Source organism: Notamacropus eugenii, chromosome 2 (assembly GCF_028372415.1).
Source record: "Notamacropus eugenii isolate mMacEug1 chromosome 2, mMacEug1.pri_v2, whole genome shotgun sequence".
NCBI classification, from domain to species: domain Eukaryota; kingdom Metazoa; phylum Chordata; class Mammalia; order Diprotodontia; family Macropodidae; genus Notamacropus; species Notamacropus eugenii.
In genome coordinates this window covers 480,795,412-480,816,879 of record NC_092873.1, presented here as the reverse complement: position 1 = coordinate 480,816,879, position 21,468 = coordinate 480,795,412, and the positions used below count along the sequence as shown (strand labels likewise).

The following is a 21,468-nucleotide window of genomic DNA, read 5'->3' as shown; positions in this document are numbered from 1 at the left end:
TGTCATTTAAGGCCCTCCATAATGACTCAAATCTATAGTTCTACCCTACTCCCTTTCATACACAGTATGTTGTCAGCTTCTCTGGTCTACTAACCATTCTCAATCTGGTTCTACCTTCTCTAACTCCCACATATGTACACAGATGGTCAATTCAACTCAACACACCAGTCCCATGCCACTATCTGCCTACTAGACATCTCTAACTATATGCTCTGTAGGTACCTTAAACTTAGCATGTCTAAAATAGAACTTATTATCTTTTCTCCCAAACCCTCCCCTCTTCCTAGCTTCCCTATGTTTGTTGATGAGATCATTATCCTTCCAGTCACCCAAGTTTAAAACATTGAAGTCATCTCTGAATCTTCCTTTCCTCTCATATACAATCACTTTCACATCTATTCAATTTTCCCTTCACGGTCTATCAGACATCCATCCCCTCAATTCTCTCCATTCACACAGCCACCACCCTACTTTAGACACTCTTTACCTCTTGCCTTACACTAACTTCCTAACTGGTACCCCTGTCTCTAGGCTTTCCTCTTTCCAATCCAACCTCAACCTGACTGCCAAATTGATATTCTTAAAGCATGTGTCTGATATTATTTTTTGATCAAGAAGTTCCAGGGGAAGCTATTGCTTCTAAGATAAAATACAAACTCCTCTGATTGTTAAAAATCCATCACTATCTGGCTCCAAACCTCCCTTTCCAGACTGACTGCATTATCACTTTATAGGCTCTGAATTCCCCCGCAAGCTGGCCTGACTGATGTCCTCTCTACATTTTAATCTACCTCCTGTCTTCAGGTCTTTGCACAATCCCTGCTAAGACTCTAGAGCTGTGTTCAAAACTCATGTCCTACTGTCACCTCCTAAAGGAAGAATATCCTGATCCTCCTTGTTGCTAGAGCCTTTTCCTGTAAGTCACTCTACATGCTTTGTATGTAATTTTCTAGGTATGTGTTCTTTCACAAGAGTAGAATGTAAATTCCTTGAGGACATACTGTTTCCTTCTCATCTTTATATCCTCAGACCCCAGCATATGGTAAGTACTTAATAACATTTACTGAATTAAATTTATTAAGAATGTATATGTTAGGTCTAATGGTAAGTTGCTGCATGCCAGGAAAAGACACCTTTCTACAACTTTCTCAGCTGAAATCCCCCTTTTCTTTTCACTCGACTTTGCATCTGCATCTATGCCTGGTTTAAATTCATGGTACAAGATGCACCAACTCAGGGCACACCTCCCAGTGTCTACCCTGATCCTTCTGTCTGGCCTCATTTCATGCGTTGTCTTCCTCTATGAGATTATAAACTCCTTGAGGAGACTCCTTGTCTTTCTTTCTTACTCATATCTCCAGCATTTAGCAAAGTACCTGGCATGTAGTAGGTGTTTGACAAATAATTGCTAAACTGAACTGAATGTTCAGACACCTCCTTCCTCATTCCACTGCAGATTCTAACCAGCTGCAAAAATGACCTCTCCATCTTCTAATTTCTCACAATCCTCAGTCTGGATCTCTCCTTCGGACTCATTATTTTCTGCCCTGTTGTTGTAGCTGTTCAGTCATTTTAGTGGTATGTGTCTGACTCTGTGTGATGCTATTTGAGGTTTTCTTGGCAAAGATGCTAGGGTGGTTTGCCATTTCCTTCTCCACATCACTTTACAGATGAGGAAACTGAGGCAAACAGGATTAAGTGATTTGCCCAGGGTCACAGACAGTAAGTATCTGAGAGTCAAATGTGAACTCAGGAAAATGAGTCTTCCTAACTTCAGGCCCAGCATTCTATCCACTAAAATACCTAGCTACCCCTAGAGTTAACACTATACACTGGAGTATACAGTTTCTTTATGAAAACATGAATGCTTGAGGAAGCTAAATCCAAATCTTTTCAGTTATGTCTTAACTGATCTGAGGGGCAGCAGCGGATAGAGCACCAGTGCAGGAGTCAGGAGGACCTGAGTTCAAATCTCACCTCAGACACCTGACACTCACTAGCTGTGTGACCTTGGGCAAGTCACTTAACCCCAACTGCCTCATTCTGGATCATCTCCAGTCATCCTGATGAATACCTGGTCACTGGATTCAGATGGCTCTGGAGGAGAAGTGAGGCTGGTGACCTGCACAGCCCTCCCTCACTCAAAACAAAGTCAAGTGAAAGTCGTATCATCATTTCTCTGATGGCATGGTCTTCTTCAGCAATGAAGGATGAACACACACATGAACTGATCTGATGACAGGTAACACATGGGGCTGAGAGTTTGTAGTGTATATGTGGAAATTTCATATCTTTAGTAACAGTGATAAGTTTAGTAAGAGTAGTATCCAAAAAAAGGTCTGGTCTCATTTCATTTAATACTGGTTCCCATGTTTGCTTAGTCATTTGCCAAATATATTACAAAAGCATAATTTCAAATAACTGTATTGAATCTAGAAAGCTTCAGCTAAGTCTCATCTTCTAAATGGAAAAGTTCAAATTCTAATTACAAGATTTCTCATTTGCAGTTCTAATTGTAAGATTTGTATCAGTACATATGGAAAAATTTATATCTCTTAAATGTGTACATCAATTATAGAGGGAAAGAGCAGATCAATGGGCATACAATTAGGAAAAAAAAAGATTTTAAATCCCCCCCCAATAAGCACAAAAAAATGGAAATCCTGAAAATCAAAGGAGAGGTTAATAAAACTGAAAAGTATGAAAACCACTGAACTAACAAATAAAACTAGAAGCTGGTTTTATGAGGGAAAAAAACAAACAATAAAATAAATAAGTCATTGGTTAAATTAATTAAAAAAAGAAAAATAAGTTACTAGTATCAAAAATGAAAAGGATGAATGAACGAACCATCAATGAAGATGAAATTTAAGCAATTATTAGGAGTTATTTTGTCATATTATATACCAATAAAACTGATAATCTAAGTGAAATGAATGAATCCTTAGAAAAATATAAGTCGTCCAGATTAACAGAAGAGGTAATAGGATACTTAAATAACTTATCTTAGAAAAAAGATATTGATTTCCCAAATGATAAATGGTAAAAGGATATGAACAGGCAGTTTTCAGAGGAAGAAATTAAAGATATCTATAGTCATATGAAAAAATGCTCAAAATCACGACTGATTATAGAGATGCAAATCAAAACAACTCTGAGGTACCACATCATACCTATCAGATTGGCTAACATGACAGAACAGGGAGATGATAAATGCTGGAGAGCATGTGGAAGAATTGGAACATTAACTCATTGTTGGTGGAGCTGTGAGTTGATCCAATCATTCTGGAGGGCAGTTTGGCCAAAGGGCTACGAAAATATGCATACCCTTTGACCCAGCAATATTGTTTCTAGGACTGTATTCCCAAGAGATCATAAAAATGGGAAAGGGTCCCACGTGTAATATTTATAGCAGCACCACTCTTTGTGGTGGCCAAAAACTGGAAATCAAGGGAATGCCCATCAACTGGGGAACGGCTGAATAAATTGCGGTATATGAATGTAATGGAATACTATTGTGCTATAAGAAATGATGAACAGGAAGACTTCAGAGAGGCCTGGAAAGACTTATATGATCTGATGCTGACTGAAAGGAGCAGAACCAGGAGAACTTTGTGCACAGCAACAACCACAGTGTGTGAGAGTTTTTCTGGTAGACTTGGAACTTCACTGCAATGCAAGAACTTAAAAAAAAATTCCCAATGGCCTTCTAAGGCAAAATGTCTTCCTCATACAGAGAAAGAACTATGGAATTCATTCGCAAAATGTAGCAGATCATTTTCTTTTGTATTACGTTATGGTTTGTTATATGGTTCCTCCCATTCATTTTAATTCTTCTATATAGCATGACTATGGTGAAAATGTATTTAACAGGAATGTATATGTAGAACCTACATAAAATTGTATGCTGTGTCAGGGAGGAAGGGGGAAGGTAGGAGGGAGGGAAAGGAAAAAAAATCTAAGTTATATGGTAGTGATTGTAGAACATTAAAAATAAATAAAATTAATATATATATAAAAAAGAAAAAGATATTGAACAAGCTATTAATGAGTTCCATAAGAAAAAATCCCCAGGACCAGAAGGATTTACAAATGATTCTACCCATACCATGTAAACTATATGAAAAAACAGATAAGGAATGAGTCCTACATGTACCAAATTACTTTTATGACACAAATACAGTATCGATACCTAAACCAGGGAGAGCAAAAAGAGAAAGCAAACTACAGACTAGTTTTCTTAACGAATGGTGATGTAAAAATTGTAAACAAAATACTAACATGGAAATTACAGTCATATGTCACCAGGATCATACGCCATGACCAGGTGGGATTTACACCAGGAATGCAAGGTAGATTCAATATTAGGAAAACCATCAGCATAACAGACCATATCAATAACAAAACCAACAAAAATCGTAAGCCTTTGAAAAACTACAATACCCATTCCTATTATAAACACTAAAAAGCATAGGAAATCAATGTAGCCCTTCATAAAATGATTAGCATCTATCCAAAACCAAGAGCAAGCATTTTCTGTAACAGAGATAAAAGAAGTATTTCCAGTAAGATTAGGAGGGAAACAGGGATGTCCATCAGCACCACTATTATGCAATATTGTACTAGAATTGCTAGCTAAAGCAATAAGACGAGAAAAAGAACCTAAAGGAATAAAAATAGGTAACAAGGAAACAAAACTACTACTCTTGGGAGATGATATGATAGTATACTTAGAGAACCCTTAAAGAATCAATTAAAAAAACTAGCTGAAATAAATAATTAACAACTTCAGCAAAGCTGCAGAACATAAAAAAAACCTAATACCCACATAGGTCATCAACATTTCTATATACTACCAACAAAACCCAGCAACAAGAGACAGAAAGAGAAAGTACAATTAAAATAACTACAGACAATATAAAATATTTGGGAGTCTATCTGCCAAGACAAATCCAGAGTTACATGAATACAATTACAAAACTCTTTCCACACAAATAAAGACCGATATAAACAGCTGGAGAAATATTAATTGATCATGTATAGGCTGAACCAATATACAATATAACAAGTGACAATTCTACCTAAGTTAGTTTACTTACAATACAGTGACACACCAATCAAACTACCAAAGAATTACTTTGAAGAGCTAGAAAAAATAGTAAGGAAATTCATCTAGAAGAACAAAAAATCAAGACTATCAAAGGCAATCAATGAACAAAATTTAAGGTTACCAATAGTGGCCTAAGTTTCAGATTTTACGTTTTTCTGATAAAGGTCTCATTTCTCAAATATATAGGAAACAGAGCCAAATCTATAAAAATAGCCATCCCCCAGTTTATAAATGGTCAAAGGGTGTGAATAGGTAATTTGCAGAAGAAGAAATCAAAGTTACACATAAAAAATGTTTGAAATGACTACTGATTAGAGAAATGCAAATTAAAACACTTCTGAGATACCACTTTTCTCTTATCAGATTAGCTATCATGACACAAAAGGAAAATGAAAAATGCTAGAAGGGATGTGGAAAAACTGGGATACTAATTCACTGCTGGTAGAGTTGTAAACTAGTCCAATCATTCTGGAGAACAATTTGGAACTACACCCAAAGGGCTTTAATTGTGTATAACCTTTGACCCAGCACTACAAGCAGTACGTCTGTATCCCAAAGAGATCAAAGAAAACAGAACAGAAATATTTATAACAACTCTTTCTGTGGTGGCAACAAATTAGAAATTGAAGACAAGACCATCAGCTGGGGAATGACTGAACAAGCTGCAGTAGAAGATTATGTCAGAATACTACTGTGCTATAAGAAAAGAACAGGATGACTTCAGAAAAAACTGGTGAGGCTTTTATGATCTCATGCAAAATGAAACTGGCAAAAACAGAACAAAATCGTAAAGAATGATCAGCAGTGAAAAACTTCGCTACTCTGATCAAGACAATTTCCAAAGGACTCAAGATGTAAGATGCCATCCACCTCCAGCAAAGCATACTTTTTTCACTTTACTTTTATTGTTCTGTTTTCTTTTACAATGTGGCTAATATGGAAATGTTTTGTATGACTTCACATGTAAAATCATTATCAAATTGTGTGCTTTCTCAAAGAAGCAAGGAGGTGGGAGGGAGGGAAGAGGAGAATTTGGAACTCAAAATTTTTAAAAATGTGTTAAAAATTTTTATATATAATTGGGAAATATTTAATGAAATAAAAAATAATTTTAAGAAAGTTTTAGAATAAATTAGCTGGAAAGAGAAAACATGAAGAGAAATTAAGTTAGATCTACTCAAGTCATTTCTACAGAAGCATCATTAATTATAAATATAATTACAACTTTCAAAGTTTTGTTCTTCATAATTAGTACTTTCAAGAGAAAAACAAGAAAACAATTCCCCAGAATTTGTCTTGGCTGCTTAAAAAAACAAGACTGAAAAAGGAGATTGAGGAAGGATTAAAAAAAATAACAATTTCATAAAGAGAAACCTTGTCTTCTGGCAGACCAAGATCCTGAAATGAGGGCAAATCTTACTTTCAGGCATGAGTTCAATTAGTGCAATGACTTTCAAATTCTGAGATCATGCTGCCCTTCCAGTTTGGTGTTTATATGCTAGAACCCCAACTAGTATCCATGCTAAGCCTAATGATGATGGAACAGAAACAAATGAAACATGCACCAGAAACAGTCTTTCACAGAAGCCATACAATGTTTCTTGGAACCAGAGAACAATTTGAAAACTAATCTAACAACATTAAATAGGGTCTCCTCAACTGAGAAAAAGTTCTATCCATAGTCAAACTACCACATGATCTGTTTTATAAGAAAGAGACAATCAGTGAGAAGTAGCATGGCACACCGGGTAGAAGACATGCCACGAAATCAAGAAGACGTAGGTTCAAGTCCTGCCTTGATTACATTACTAGCTGTGTGATCATGGACAACTCACAAAATCTCAAAAGCTCCACAAGTCTTTCTAAAGCTATAAAATACTTGTAGTTGCCAGTATGTGTTGGTTTTTATGGAGTTATTTAGACTGAAGAAATGATCAAGTACAAAGAAATTAATATAATCCTACAAATATTGTGGGACCTCATTTGAAATCCTTCAGATGACCCAAAGCAGGTTAAGTCTCATTCTCTTAACTTAGTATATTACCAGAAAGGCCACCACTATAATTACCAAAGCTTCCGTCCTAAAAGAAGAATGTGGAAACTCCAAATGTCTCTTGTGTATTCTAGTATTCAGTGAGTACTGATAAGCAATGAGGAAAGGAAAGTCAAGTGCTGTTGCCACTTCTCAAATCAGTCTTTCATATTTTGTGTAAGCTTCCCATGCCTATTATCAAACTGTTTTTCTGTCTGGATTCAAAACCCTTTGTGATAAAAATGATTAAAATGAGATAAACAGGTGTGTTGCACTGAGCTACATATCTAGATAAAAGAAATTTGTTTAAAAGGGTTGTTAGTTTATATTGGCTCAATATGTGTTTTCCTTATGTTAGAGTTGTCTGTTAATTCACACACATCTCTCAACAGACAAGATATTTTGTCCACTCAATTCTCTTATCTTTAAACAACACTAGGAACAATTTTTTTAGAGCACCTAGCTATACTCAATAAGTTTTAAGTATCCAGACTTAGATAACCTGGCTCCCAGCAGACTGAAAAAGCTTATGCATATGACTGTTCAGATCAGCCAAAAGAGGAGTTGTATAACCAAAACAAGACCTGAATAAATGTGGTCCTCCTTTCAAAGAAGAGGGTGTGGCTTCATCGCTCTCTCTATATTGGGGGCTTGACTTCAATTCCCACACACTATTCATAAAGGGCTGATTTACGAGCACCTAGAAATCAAAGCCATAACTGAGATAGCCAGAACAAATTTGATAAGAACAAGATGTGCTTTGTGCTGCATGAACATAATAAATATTATTGTGCCATAAGAAAAATACAAATTCAGAGAAGCACAGGAGACTAAAATAACCTAACAGAGTGAAGTAATAAGCAGGATCAAAACTACAACAGCAAAATACATGGTTACGATAATATAAACAGAACAATAGCAAACAAAACTGAATGCTTTGTGATGATAATGACCAGGCTCAGCTTCCGAGAAAATAACAGCTAATATTTATATAGCGTTTATTCTGTAAAGCAGGTGCTATTATTATCCTCATTTTACAGATGAGGAAACTGAGGCAAACACCAATTAAGTGAGCTTCTCAGTGTCATACAACTATTAAGTGCCTGAGGCCAGATCTGAACTTACTCCAGGTCCAGAGCTCAATCCACTGAGGCCACCTAACTGGCCCAGAAGGGTAGATAAAAGGTTAATTCTCTCTCTTCAGTGAAGCAGGGGACTATGAGTATGGAATATCGTGTGTGTGTGTGTGTGTGTGTGTGTGTGTGTGTGTACGTGCATGCATGTATATGTATCTATATACATAGATACATACACACACACACGTACGTACAAATATGCCCACTTTGGCAAGCAACCCCTTGCCTTTGTAATAAAGATAAAAAGCAAAAGGGCAACAGTTAAGCAAACCAACCAAGCGATGCTGGAGCACTGGCTGGAGGAGGCACTGTGGCATTGGTTAGTTGCTTAACTGTTGCACCTCTTCTACTATTTATCTTAATACAAGGGGTGCCTTGCCAGAGTGGGCAGGGGAAGCGATATAATTGGAAATGAATGTGATGTAAAAAGCAACAGGTATCAATAAAAAAATAAGGGCAACTTAACAAAAGAAGAACAAGGAAGACTCACCTCATTTTGGGGGAAAGGTTTTCTAAACTGGTAGATCAGGAGAAAGACACACGTGATCTAATTTGATTTCTGTAAGGCATGTGCCAAAGTCTTTCCCAACATCCTCACAGATAAACTGGAGAGATATGGTTTTGGTGACAGTGCAACGGACTCTGGACAAGGTAAGTAACAAGATCCAAAGGATGATGATAAATAGACTAACATTACCCTGCCAGGAAATTTCTAGTGAAATACAAGGTTATAGTTCAGATCTTGTTCAGCTCAACACTTTAATCAATGACGCAGTTAAAGACATAAATGGCATGCTTATTAAAATTTTGGATGGCACTATGCTGACAATAACAGCCAATATAATAGATGAAAGAGTAACGATCCAATAACAAGGACAAAGCAAAACTTTAGGCTGATACAAGTAAGATGCAATTTAATGAGGAAAAACTTTAAAGCCTACTCAGGTTCAAAACAATTGTGAAACACGGCTACACAACAGTTCATATAAAAAAGTCATGGGACTCTGATTGGACTACATCCTCAATGAGTCAAGAATATCCTTTGACGGCAAATCATTATGTATTAATAATTAGAACAAGAATGGCCATATACCACTTTAAGATTTGTAAAGCACTTTTACTATACAACTTCATTTGAGCCTCATCCCAGTACTACTAAAGGTACTCTTACAGATGACGAAATGAAGACTGAGAGGCGAAGTAGTTTGCCATTAAACAAAAGAGAAGTGACTTACCCATTGTCACAAAGATAAATGGCAAAGATGAGACAGACTCTGATCCTGAGCCAGACTCTACCCCCTATACAATCCTGTCTCTGAATTCTGTTTGGGTGGATATTACCTCCACCAATACAGATTGAAACCTTTCTGTCACTTGGTGAACAGCCTTCAGAAGTACTTGAGCCAAAAATTCATCAGTTGTGCTCCCCCACAGTGTCAGAGACCTTGCCAGAAGCTGGAAAGCAAAGAACCTTAGGCAAAGGTTGAATACTACACTAGGATTCAGAAGACTGGAACTGCAGGGAAGGATTAATAGCCTGTCTGGACCTGAGCCTTAGATATCAGGCTAAGTCTAGGCTCGACACATTATGTCTTCTCATCTTCCACCATCTTGGGAATACAACTACTAAGCTGGTACCACACTCAGTTGAGACCACGGGAAACCAGACCTCCTGCCTAAACTACTTGCAGCCTGCCTTGTTAGCTCTCTAGCATTTGGAGAGGGAAGAGCACAAGAGAATGCTTTTATTATAGGTCTCTAAAATGTAAATTTCCTAGCAAATGTATACTTCTTGTTCCTCTAACCCACGTTTCAGATTCTAAAAGCCTCCTTCCCCTCCTAGATCTACTTCTATGCCCACTGTGCTCCCTTTTTACCTCTTCTCAGTCCTTTTTCTCCTCTGCCCCCTCTCCACTAGGCCATCTGGAACCTCCACTCTATGAAAGACTTCCTTCATGAGTCTCCTGTGCCCCTACCCTGGTTGCTTCAGATCGTCTTGGTTGTTTCTTTTCGTTCAGATGTTTCTGTGTGGCTTAAGAATTTCATTCTTGACAGTTTCCCATCTATTCTGGGTTGATTTCTCCTTCAGCACATTAGTCGTGGGATCCTAGCTCTTTTTTTCCTGCCTTAAAGGATGAATGTTACCTACCTTAGCCAGCTTTCTCTCTTCCTATATCACAAACTCAAGGAGCAAGCAGCTACTTCTTCCTAAAAGTGCCCTCAATTGTACCTCGGCAACAAGTTTCTCCCAGTTAGTCCAATCATATCAAATATATAATTCCCTCTTGTTAGCTCCTCTGCTTTTTGAAGGATCAAATTATCATTAAGTCAAATAAAAAAGTTATTAACTCCTCTGCTTTTGCCAAAGAGGGAGCTCCAGCAGATATCTGGATAAAAGAAGTCCCCTATCACTATTATCATACCCTATCTTTGTGCCACACCTATAAGCTTTTTCCCCCAAACTCATCTACTTCATGTTCCAGTATACTTCAGTGACAAATCTACTTCTTTTTCCCACTGTTCTTCACCCAAATGCTCTCCAGTAAGTTCCTCCCCGCTGGCTTCCATGATATTCTCATTAAGTTTCTCTTAATATACAATGTTATCCCACTATAAACCCCACTCCCTTTCACCTATCCTGCTTCTTCTGAATAAGATACTCCAACCCAGATCCATAGTGGCTTAAAAGTAACACACCCACACTTAGAAAACCCAAGAAGAATCTGAACATCTAACATGCTAGGGAAGCCAAAGAACCCACCTAGACTAAAGGGCCACTGTCTTTTCCTACTTAAGTCCAATGAACCATGAAGATTTAACTTTAAAGAAATAGCTAATAAAAAAAGAAAGAAAAAAGCAAAGGCTCATTTTTTTACATCAACAGTCTTCCACTGATCTTGTATTACTACCTTTAAGGGACTATCAAAGTGTTTGATGAATTAAATTTAAGGATTGAACAATGAAGCAATACACAGTGGTTTCAACCCAATACCAATACCAAAGAGGCAAATCTGCAAGAACAGTGGTATGAAGGACTTCATCAGAAAGATGTCTGGCCTGAAATGGTGGGGGCTGGTCATAGAGAGAGAGAGAAAATGAGGAACAAATGAGAGTGTGTGGCTCCATCAGTATCCCCACAATGCTAACATTTCAGTACAGGCCTGCAATCCATGATGTACTCTGGCCACATACATTCAGTTTCTTGAGAACTGTCTCAAGATTTTCTGAGATTTTCCAATAATAAATGAACTAAGGACATAATCAGGCAGTTAAAGAGACAGACAAACATCTTCTGAGACTCCTCCTGAGACTATGAGGTGCCCTAATCTGGATCCTGGACTGAAGATGGGAAGCACTAGACTCCAAGTGTGTTTATACTAACATGCCACTTTTCTCCGAGTTTTCTTTTTAATTTTAAGATAAAAAATTCACATAGTTCCTAATTTTGGGGGCTGATTTCTCAATCTAAATTAAATCTGTCAAACCTTGCAGCAAGAAAATGGTTGGTGGAACAAACTTTTCTTATCAATACAGTAGATGCTATGATATAAATTCTGTGAGCATTTAATACATTTTAAATGGAATTAAGTAAGTGATGAAACTCACATTTTTTGCTCTGCTTTTCCACTTCAGCTTTTAATCTCTTATACTTGTCCGTTCTGTAAACTAGCACCCAAGTTATACCTGAAAACATCAAAAAATAAAACATTAAACCAATTATCTCTTCAATTAACAGGATGTGTTGGTAGCATAAATATCCATTTAGTTCCATCCTGGTGGGAGAAAAACATTGCAATACAAAGAGGAATTGATTTTGAATTGAGAACTTGTACTTCATAAGAGTCATATCCTTACCACTTAGTAAAACCATTATTCTGAGGCCTCTCCTAGGCAAAAAAAAAAAAAGGGGAAACCAACTAGAGAATTGTTCAGACCACCATAAGATACTAAACCATGGGACATCGGTCTGAACAGTCTGCCTAACGAGAGAATGATGATAGGAAATTCCACCTGTCAGGCTTGCAGTCAGAAACCAGTTATCAGACGATAGAAGTTACTAGAAGACCCTTGGAAACCAACACTAAATTCCATTCCCCTCCTCACAAAAATAAAAAACTTATATGGTAGAAAGAGGACTAGAATTGTGTCCAGGGCCTAGGTTCAGGGCCCAGGACAATTTATGAGCTGACACTGGTGTAACAACACTTACCCTTCCCACCCTACCAAGTTTATGGAATGTAATCAATGTGTCCATTTTCCCCACAATTCTTTCAACGTTTGCCAGCTTCATTTTTTGTCACCTTTGCCACTCTGATGCATATGAGGTAAAATGTGAGTTGCTTTAATTTAGATTTCTCTATTAGCGATTTGGAGAATTTTTTTTAATATACATGGCTTGGGTTTCTTTAACTGCCTGATTATGTCCTTAATTCATTTATTAACTGAAAAATCTTATTTATTTGCATCAGTTCCTTAAATATCTTGGAAATGAAATCTTTATCAGAGAAACTTGCTGTAGTTTTTCTTTCCAGTTAACTGTTTCCCTTTTAATCTTAAAATCAATGTTATCTGTTAGTGCAAAAACTTTTAAATTCCATGTAATCTTCTGTGATCCTCCCTGTTCCTTGTTTGGCAACAAGCTTTTCTACCATCCAAAGATCTGGTAAGCAATTGTTTTCCTGTTTGGTATATTATGTGAATTTTTATATCTATGTCACATTCATTTGGAGTTTATCTTTGAATAGAGTGTAAGACAATGGTCTAAATCTAATTTCCTCCATATAGCTGTTCAACTTCCCAGTGGTTTTTGCCATAGTGAGTCAAGCCAGTAGCTTGGGTCTTTATGCTTATGGAATACTAGAGCATACAACTCCCAAGTGTAGCTGGAACCAGATTTAAAATATCAATGGAAACTACTTAACAAAATAAATAAAAATACAATGGAAGATATTAATAAATGGTTTCCAAAGTCAATATGCAGGCAGCAGGGATTCTTACTTATGGTTTAGTAGCCCTCAGTTCTATTTGAGTTTTACACCATAGTAGAATATTAGATACATTTGCTTCTATATGTTATATACCTAATCTGCTTGATCTATTTTTTAACCAGTAACAAATTGATTTAATAATTTTCACTTGGTAGTACAGGTTTTTCTTTGGAAAAATAGAATAGAAACGAAGAGGATGCCCATCAACTGAGGAAGTTATGTCATATGAATGTGAAAGAGTACTACTGTGCTTTAAGAAATGAGGAAACAGCAAAATATGGAAAGATTTATATGAACTGAGGCACAGTAAAGTAAGCAGAACCATAACAACTTGATATCAGTCATAAAAGTGAAAAATATTGATTTTTTATAAATTGAGGAAGAATTAAACGGGTAGAACCAAAATAATTTCTATAACGCTGTTAACTCTGAAGGTTGTAAAATTTATGATCAATACAATGACCACAATTCCAGAGGACCTATGAACAAACAAGCTATCCGTTACAGAGAGGTGATGGATTTAGAGTGTCAAATGATTATTTTTATGCAGCCACTGAGGGAATTTGTTTTGTTTACGTATACTTGTGACGTTAAATTTGTTTTTCTTTTCTTTTTTTTCCCAGTGCTCCAGATGCAGAAAGTTGCAAGCACTTTCAGATGAGGTCACTGAATTGTCAGTTTCACTTAACCTTTCTACTTTGTTACAAGACACCGCTCAAAGCGAGTGTCATCTCTGAATACAATGTAATAACGAAATACACCGACAGAACATCAGAAAGAAAAAAAGAGCAGTTACAGCACTGGATGAATTACACATACAAATGACATTTCGCCTTCTTTTATGTTCCCCACGGCACACCCTAGTTCCATCTAACCTGGACTACTCTATGCTCCCAGAATCTGAAATTTCATCTCTTGCCTCACAGGATCCTCCATCTCTAAGAATTTATTATGACGGGGTATCCTGATGAAGATACCCTATTGGAAATACCAGATTACGACATAAAAGTGTAAGAGCTAAAGATCATGTGTTAGCTATTACCTTCTCTACAAATACCTGTCCTCACCCCACCCCACCCCCTTCTATATTTCCTAGAACTCTTTGGTCTTTGGCCACCCATCACTTCCTTCTACCTGCATTCATCTGTGCACACCCAGGGACCTGCCAGGAACCAATCGATAAGCATTTGTTAGTCGCCTACTGTGTACCCCGTTAACAAGCGGCATTGACCGGACTCTTGCACTTAAACTCCGAGGGACGCAGGCACTCCGAGTGGTGCTTGGGATATGTCGATAGGAGAAGCTGAGACTCAGGTTAGGCGGCGTGCCCCCCACCGCCCCGCTGCCCGGTGCCGGAGTCCGGAGGCGAGCCCACCCTCGTCCCCCACTTCATACATACGGTGCAGGTAAGACCGTGCGAGGGGAGGTTAGTGTGGTGCACACAGCAGGCGCTTAATAAACCCTTTGTTAAACGGCTCGGAGCCCCGAGCCGGGGAGCGGGCGCTGGGTCCCAAGGCCCGAGGCAGGGGACCCCCAAGAGAGCGGAGAGCGGCCCCCGCCCCGCCCTCACCCTCGGCCAGCAGCGCCGTGCACACGGAGATGAACACGATGAGGAGGGTGTCGGCGAACATGGTGCTCATCCTGCGCCGCGGCTCCAGCTCTCCGAGCCCCCCCCCAGGGGGCGTGGAAACACCTGCGGCGGCTTCGGAGAGGGGCAGACGAAGCGAGATCACCAGGTGACGGCGACCACCCGCGCCAATACGGCGACACCCCGACAGACGGGAAGACCCACTTCCGCTTCCGGCTCAGGGAACCGGATCCGCGCGGAAAGACGTTAGAAAAGGAGACCGGGGCAGAGGAAAGGGAGGAAAAGGGAAGGTGTGGGAGAGAGGCTGGGCGGAAAGGCAGCCAATCAGGGAGCGCTTCGTCCGCGAGGCTCTGCGGAGAGATCTCGCGGGATCTCGGTGGGCTTCCGCTTCAGAGGGCTTAGGCGGCTTCGGGTGGCAGGCAGGGCCCTCGGCCTCGCTCTCGCTCTCGCTCTCGCGACTCCTCCCCTTGATCAGTTTCTCGTGCTGATTTCACGTCACTGAGCTCAGACCTCCTTCCCGTTCTCCTACGGGGATGCCAATCATGACCCTTAGAGACCCGGGAGGGCGTTCCCTCCTCTCACTTTACAGGTGAGGAAACCGAGGCCCCGGAGAAGGAACACCGGAGCGGGACTGGAACCTGGGGCTCCCTTCCCTTTGGTTGTGGGGCGCCCAACAGAGGCTGCTCTCCTCCCCTTGTAGACCAGCTGCCCTTCGCCTTTCGTCGGTCTCCGAAGCTTACGGACCCCTCTTGGAATAATGGTTATTTAATGCTTTAAAAAAACAGCATTACAGAAGAAACGAATTAGATTGAAATAGTGACGTATTTACACACATGTATATACATGTGTATGCAAATATACGTGTATATATACACACATACGGATAGATAGAGATTTCACAAACCCCAATTTAAGAACTCCAGACTGGCCAGCAGTGGTCAAGGTTTTTGGACAGGAGATGGGCATGGTGTTTTAGAGTGGTGTGTCATTCGTGACATTGTAGGTCTCGGAATCAAAGAGGTCAGCTGGGGTATTGTTTACCTGATACAGGTGTGCAGTTATGAAAGCATTGTGTGGAAGGTCACTGGTGGGGAAACACTGAAGAAAGAAACGGATCTGGGGGGGGAAATGGCAAGGCTTTTTCAAGGAAAGCCTGCTGGAAATGTAGCTGATTTGGGAGGAGAGTGGGAAGAGAAATAATTTGCTATATAATTTTTTGAGGTGATGGTGGAACATCCTGATGAAGGTGACCCCTTGTAAATAAAAGACCAGGGCATAAATAAGGGTTTAGAGCTGGAGACCATCTTTTGTGTTGATATCTGGAGAAAGTATGGGTAGCCAGCATGGAGATCCTAACACAAAAGCAAATTTGACCTTGTAGGTATCACTGACACTAGGGTGAGATAAGACCCATGACTGAAATACAGTTCTTGGACTTTATACCTTATTCAAAAGGAGAAAGTTTAAAAAGGCGGTGTGAAGTAGAGATTAACATTGTACATGTAAAAATACATATACATCTATGAGAATCATTTGCGTGAAAACCAAGGGGAAGGGAAACAAAAGTGATATTGTCATTGGAATAGGTGTTACAGATCACCTGCACAAGAAATTTAGGAAACAGTCCTCGAGTCTGTCATGGAAATGACCTAATAGTGAGAAGGGAGTTTGATTATGTAGGAATTTGAGCCCAGGTAAGAGCAGAGAACCTCATAATTTCTTGAATTGCTTGACTTGCTTAGTTTCCTCACCTTTCAAAAAGTTGGAGAAAACAAGGAAGAAGTGGTGACTGGATTGGAAATTATGAAAATTTTGGAAGGGATGACCATTCTGGCTTTGAATTTGTGATCACAAAAAGGATGAAAACTAGACATAATTTTCTTGTGCACCCTAAGTTTCAGGGGAAACAGGTTTTAAAGAATTTGTATCATTCCTGATTAGAACAGTGGTTATACATAGTGGGTACTTAATACATGCTTTGTACTTTGAATTGAGTTGTGAAAAAACGATAGGTTTTCTTGGTCTCCATTTGGATGTTTGGGGTGAGGAAGAATGCACCTAGTCTCAAGCATCTCCCTACCAGCTGTCTCATTCCCTGCTGCATGCAAGTTGAAAAGACTGCCTAATGACACTAGGACTCAAGTCTTTTGATTTTGAGTCTCATTTTTGGCTGCATGAGTATTATTTAAAGACAGCAGTGAATGAATTCCCTGAGGTAGTCACTGTGCCATGTGATATATCTCATTATCACGTTGTTAGGAAGATCCGGTGTCCCATCTTCCTCCAACCTTGCTTTAGCTAGACATCCTATTCCACTCAGCTTTGCTATGTCACTTCCCTCTGATGTTCCTTCCTGTTGTTCAATGCAATTACCATTCTGATTCCAAACCATAAAATTTTGTAGTAGACAAGGACTTCAGATATTATCCAATCCAACCCTTATCTGAACTACTTTTACAATATCTTGGCCAACTACTTAAAGATCTCCAGAGGTTGATAGCAATCTCATTCTACTTTTCAGATCAGTTTTTAAAAGAAAAAAGTCATGAATTTTATTATAGTTTAGACATTTTCAGGAATTTTTAGGTTTCAGAAGACAAGTGAAAATTTTTAATCAAATTATGGCTCTGTCAAAATAAGTCTAATTTCCTTTTATAGAACAATACTTCAAACATTTGAAAATAGACCATGGCAACTAAGTCATTTCTTTTCCAGGTTAAACATCCCCAGATCCTAACTGGCAGTGTAGCCGGTAGTGAGTGGTCATCAGAAAAGAAAAAAAAAGGAAATTGTGTGTTGCCAAAAAGATTTTTAGATCAAACTGATAGAGCATGTTTTTGTTATCCTTTTCTACACTAGAGCTAGTTTTTTCTACCTTATTGCCATCTATCAGCTAGTAGATAGATGATAGATATAGATAATGAAGGCTCACTATATGTAGAATATTATAGACTGAGCTAATATGGAATTAGAGAATGTAGGCTCATATTCCTGCTTTGTCATTTACCTCTTTGACCTTGGGGAAATCATTTAATGTCTTTGGGCCTGTTTTCTCAGCTGTAAAATAAGGGATCTGAACTAAATGAATTCTGAGATCTCTTGCAATTCAAAATATGTGATCCTGTGAACCTCTAAAATAATGTTTCCTGATTGACAACTATGGATAGTCTGTACTAAGGTAATAGTCTAGTACTAAGGTAATAGTCTAGTACTAAGGTGCTAAGTACCTTCTTCTTTGGTCAGTGCTATAGGAACTATACTATTCTTATTCTCCATATCCCCTTTTCTAGCTCTTTTCACTACTCAGCAGAAAATCCTTCCATTATATCATTTATTTCATATGTTATTACAATTTCTAATACTATAGCTCATTTTACATTAATTTACATTTAGCTGACTTTCTCCTTGATTTTTTATAGAATCTCAGAATTAGAAAAGTCTTCAAGGGTCATCTAATCCATCCATGCCTGAATAGGAATTCCTGTTTCAATATAGCTAACAAGTCATCCTGCAGCCTCACTCTATAATCTCAGGTAAGCATGAAAACATGACTTCCTGAGGCAGTTAATTTCATTTTTAGCTAGCTCTAATTGTTAGAAATTTTTTTCCTTATGTTGAACCAAAATTTTTCTCTGCCATTTCTATCCATTGTTCCTAATTCTGCAGAAGGAGATTGGGTAGAATTCAAATTTCTTTTTACGTGACAGTTCTTTAGCTACTTGAAGGCAGTTGTCATGTACTTGCTAAGTATTATCATGGTACAACCAAATATTCCCTATACATTTTTCTAGAGGCAATATAGCATGTTTACAGATGAGTAAATACAAAATATATACAAAACACTTTGTTAAAGGCATAAAAACTGGGGAGTCAAAAAGGCCTCAAACAAATTGGCACTTGAATTAGTCTTGAATTGAGCTAAAGGTTTCAAGAGGTGGAATTGAAAAGAGAGAGTTCCAGGGACTGAGGTTAGCCTGTGCAAAGGCATGTGAGTAAATGGTAAATAGGCCAGTTCGTCTGGCGTGTAGAGTATATTAATGACAGTAATGTGTACTGAGCCTGGAAAGGTAGGCTGGAGTTAGTTCAGTTTTAATTTAGACATATTGAGTTTTAGGAATTACAGTAGGACTTGTAAGTAGAAATGTCCATCAGAAAGCTGACGGTGTGATAGAGCTGAAGTTTGGGAGAAAGGTCAAAGCTGTAGAAACGTGAGTAAGAGTCATCTGTAAATCATATCTTAAGGATATTTACTTCTTGGAAGATATCTTCAAGTCATAAATTCTACCTCCTGTATATAGATTCTTTTTACTATATGGGTTACTTTTAAAGTCAACTCTCTATAATAGCTCACACTTACAGAGCACTTTATAATTTTCACAATAATTTCTTCAGGCCAATAGTTTTATTATTTCATTTTGTAGATGAAAAAACTGAGGCCTACAGAGGTTATGACTTACCCACAGTCAAATAGGTAATAATTTTATGGAGCTGGGACTTATACACATGTCTTCGAACTTCTTGCAGAACCATAGGTTCTATGAGTACTTTGCTACTACTTCACTGCCTCTTTATCCACTTACCATACCGTGGCAAAAACTGGAACCAAGAAAAGTATAACGGAGATCATCAGTACATGGACCAGAGATTTAGGAACTGAACTTCTCTAAAAAAGTGTAGATTTTATGCTTTTTTTAATGAATTTTTTGAGTTGAGAGAGAGGGAAGGAATGGAACAATGTCCTCTTTCCCCTGAAAAATATCTGGTGACCTGGCATCGTGGGAGTCTATTCTGCCTGTTTTGTGGGAGCACTTTTTATTTGTTGAGTTCTGTTAAAATAACTAAATTCACAACTTACAGATAGACCAAATATATCATGTTTACCGAACCTACTTTAATCAGCCCTATTGCCCAAATATGAGCAGGCAGTTTTGTATAGGTGCTCTATAGATTCTACAACCACCTTATACAATATTAATAATTCACCAGTTTAGACATAATCTTTAGGATGATGTAAGGTCTCAGAATGAGCTGGGAAAATAAATCGAATGCTTTTGATTCCAAGGTAACTGATGCCATTTCTTGATGAATGCTTCATCAAGGCTGCCTTCAATACATATGGGTGGAATTTTGTCTACTTTCCCATAGCCGTGGTCTGAAAAAGGAATAAATCTATACCTCTTTCTGTCCTTTAGATAGCATTAATCTTTCTCCATTCCTTATATGTAGGACTCAAGTGTCTAGCTATAGTCAAATATCTATTGATAGATATTCTTAACCCTTCCTAAGCATCCCTCCAGTCTCACTTTCCCAGTTCCTCGTTGGATTGGTAGGTTGAATCCTCAGGAAACAGAAAACCCTGAGGGGCTATTGCTTCTTTATAACTACCACTCATAATAATATAATGGCTACTAAGAGCTAACATATGGAACTTACTGTGTGTCAGACACTATGCTAAATGCTTTACCCATATTAGTTGACCCTTTTATCAACCCTGGGAAGGAGGTTGATATTATCCCATATTATAGATGAAGAAACTGAAGCAGACAAGTGATTGCCCAGCATCATGCGGTTAGTATTCGGTCTGCCTGCTTCCACGGCTGGTACTCTGCCCACTGTGCCACTTTGCTGCCCCACAAAAACCTTTTCAATATCATTCAACCAGTTGATATCAATTAACTTTTACAAAAGGGAATTTACTGAGAAGGTATAATAAAGACAGAAGTTGTAAAAACATTCCCTTCCCCACCACAGGGGTACATTCTCCCCTCTGAAGATAATCCCTGCAAAGAGTGGATACCGTGTAAAAGCACAAAGATGGTGAAGCACATGTAGAGACAATGTGGAACCGAAGGCTGCCTTGAGATTCTTGGCCTTGGGAGGTATAAACCTAAGCCCTTAGTATGTGCCACAAATTTAAGTGAACTGGGCATTAAGAATGAATCAAAGGATAGAGAGGTGATGAACTGAGAGTGCAGACTTAGACTCTTCTGGAATTGACCAGTGCAGGACTTTGTCTAGCTTGATGATAGATGTTTGTAATGAGGATTTTTTTTCCCCTTCTTTCTCAACTTAATAGAGAGTGGAATTAGTGGGACAGAGAGAAGATGAATTTTTGTTGGTTGAAAAAATAAAATTGTATTTTAAAAAAATGAATAAAGGCTGGTATAATTTAAGAGGTAGGTAAAATTGCATTAAGTGAGGCATATGGAATCTTCTGGGTCATGTGACCAACAAGATGGAGGCCTGGACATTATCTCCAATCTTTATGATCTCTCAAAACTCCCAAAATAAGAGTTATTCTCAAGAAGCAAAGTAATTGCAGAGATCTTCACAGACTCAAACACCAAGAACACTAATAAGGTATCACCCTGATGGAGTAACAGCAGAAAAAACTAATCTCTAATCCCTATTATGCTCACTCAACACCCCCTCTTCCACCAGTACCCACTCTCTTAGAGGCTGCCCAGTGGGACCCACAGGCTTGCGTTTCATAGTCCACTCAACAAACAATTCCCTTGCGAATGCTAGAATCTCTACCCTTGTCCTTATCCCATCAGTCTGTGACAAGCAACAGAATTCAACTCTATCCCTTCCATCTTTTCCCCTCCTTCCAA

The 21,468-nt window shown here is 38.5% G+C and overlaps 1 protein-coding gene across 1 annotated transcript in view; it reads right to left on the bottom strand.

The window, feature by feature from the left end:
- TMCO1 (transmembrane and coiled-coil domains 1) overlaps window positions 1–14,968 on the bottom strand; it is a 39,360-nt gene extending 24,392 nt beyond the window's left edge. Inside the window, exons 1-2 of the mRNA XM_072648760.1 lie at window positions 14,837–14,968; window positions 11,885–11,962 (exon numbers count right to left, since the gene is read on the bottom strand). Coding sequence (XP_072504861.1) covers window positions 11,885–11,962; window positions 14,837–14,906 — 148 coding nt within the window. The 5' untranslated portion in view covers window positions 14,907–14,968. The remainder of the gene's footprint in view (window positions 1–11,884; window positions 11,963–14,836) is intronic.
- Between the last annotated feature and the right edge of the window lie 6,500 nt (window positions 14,969–21,468).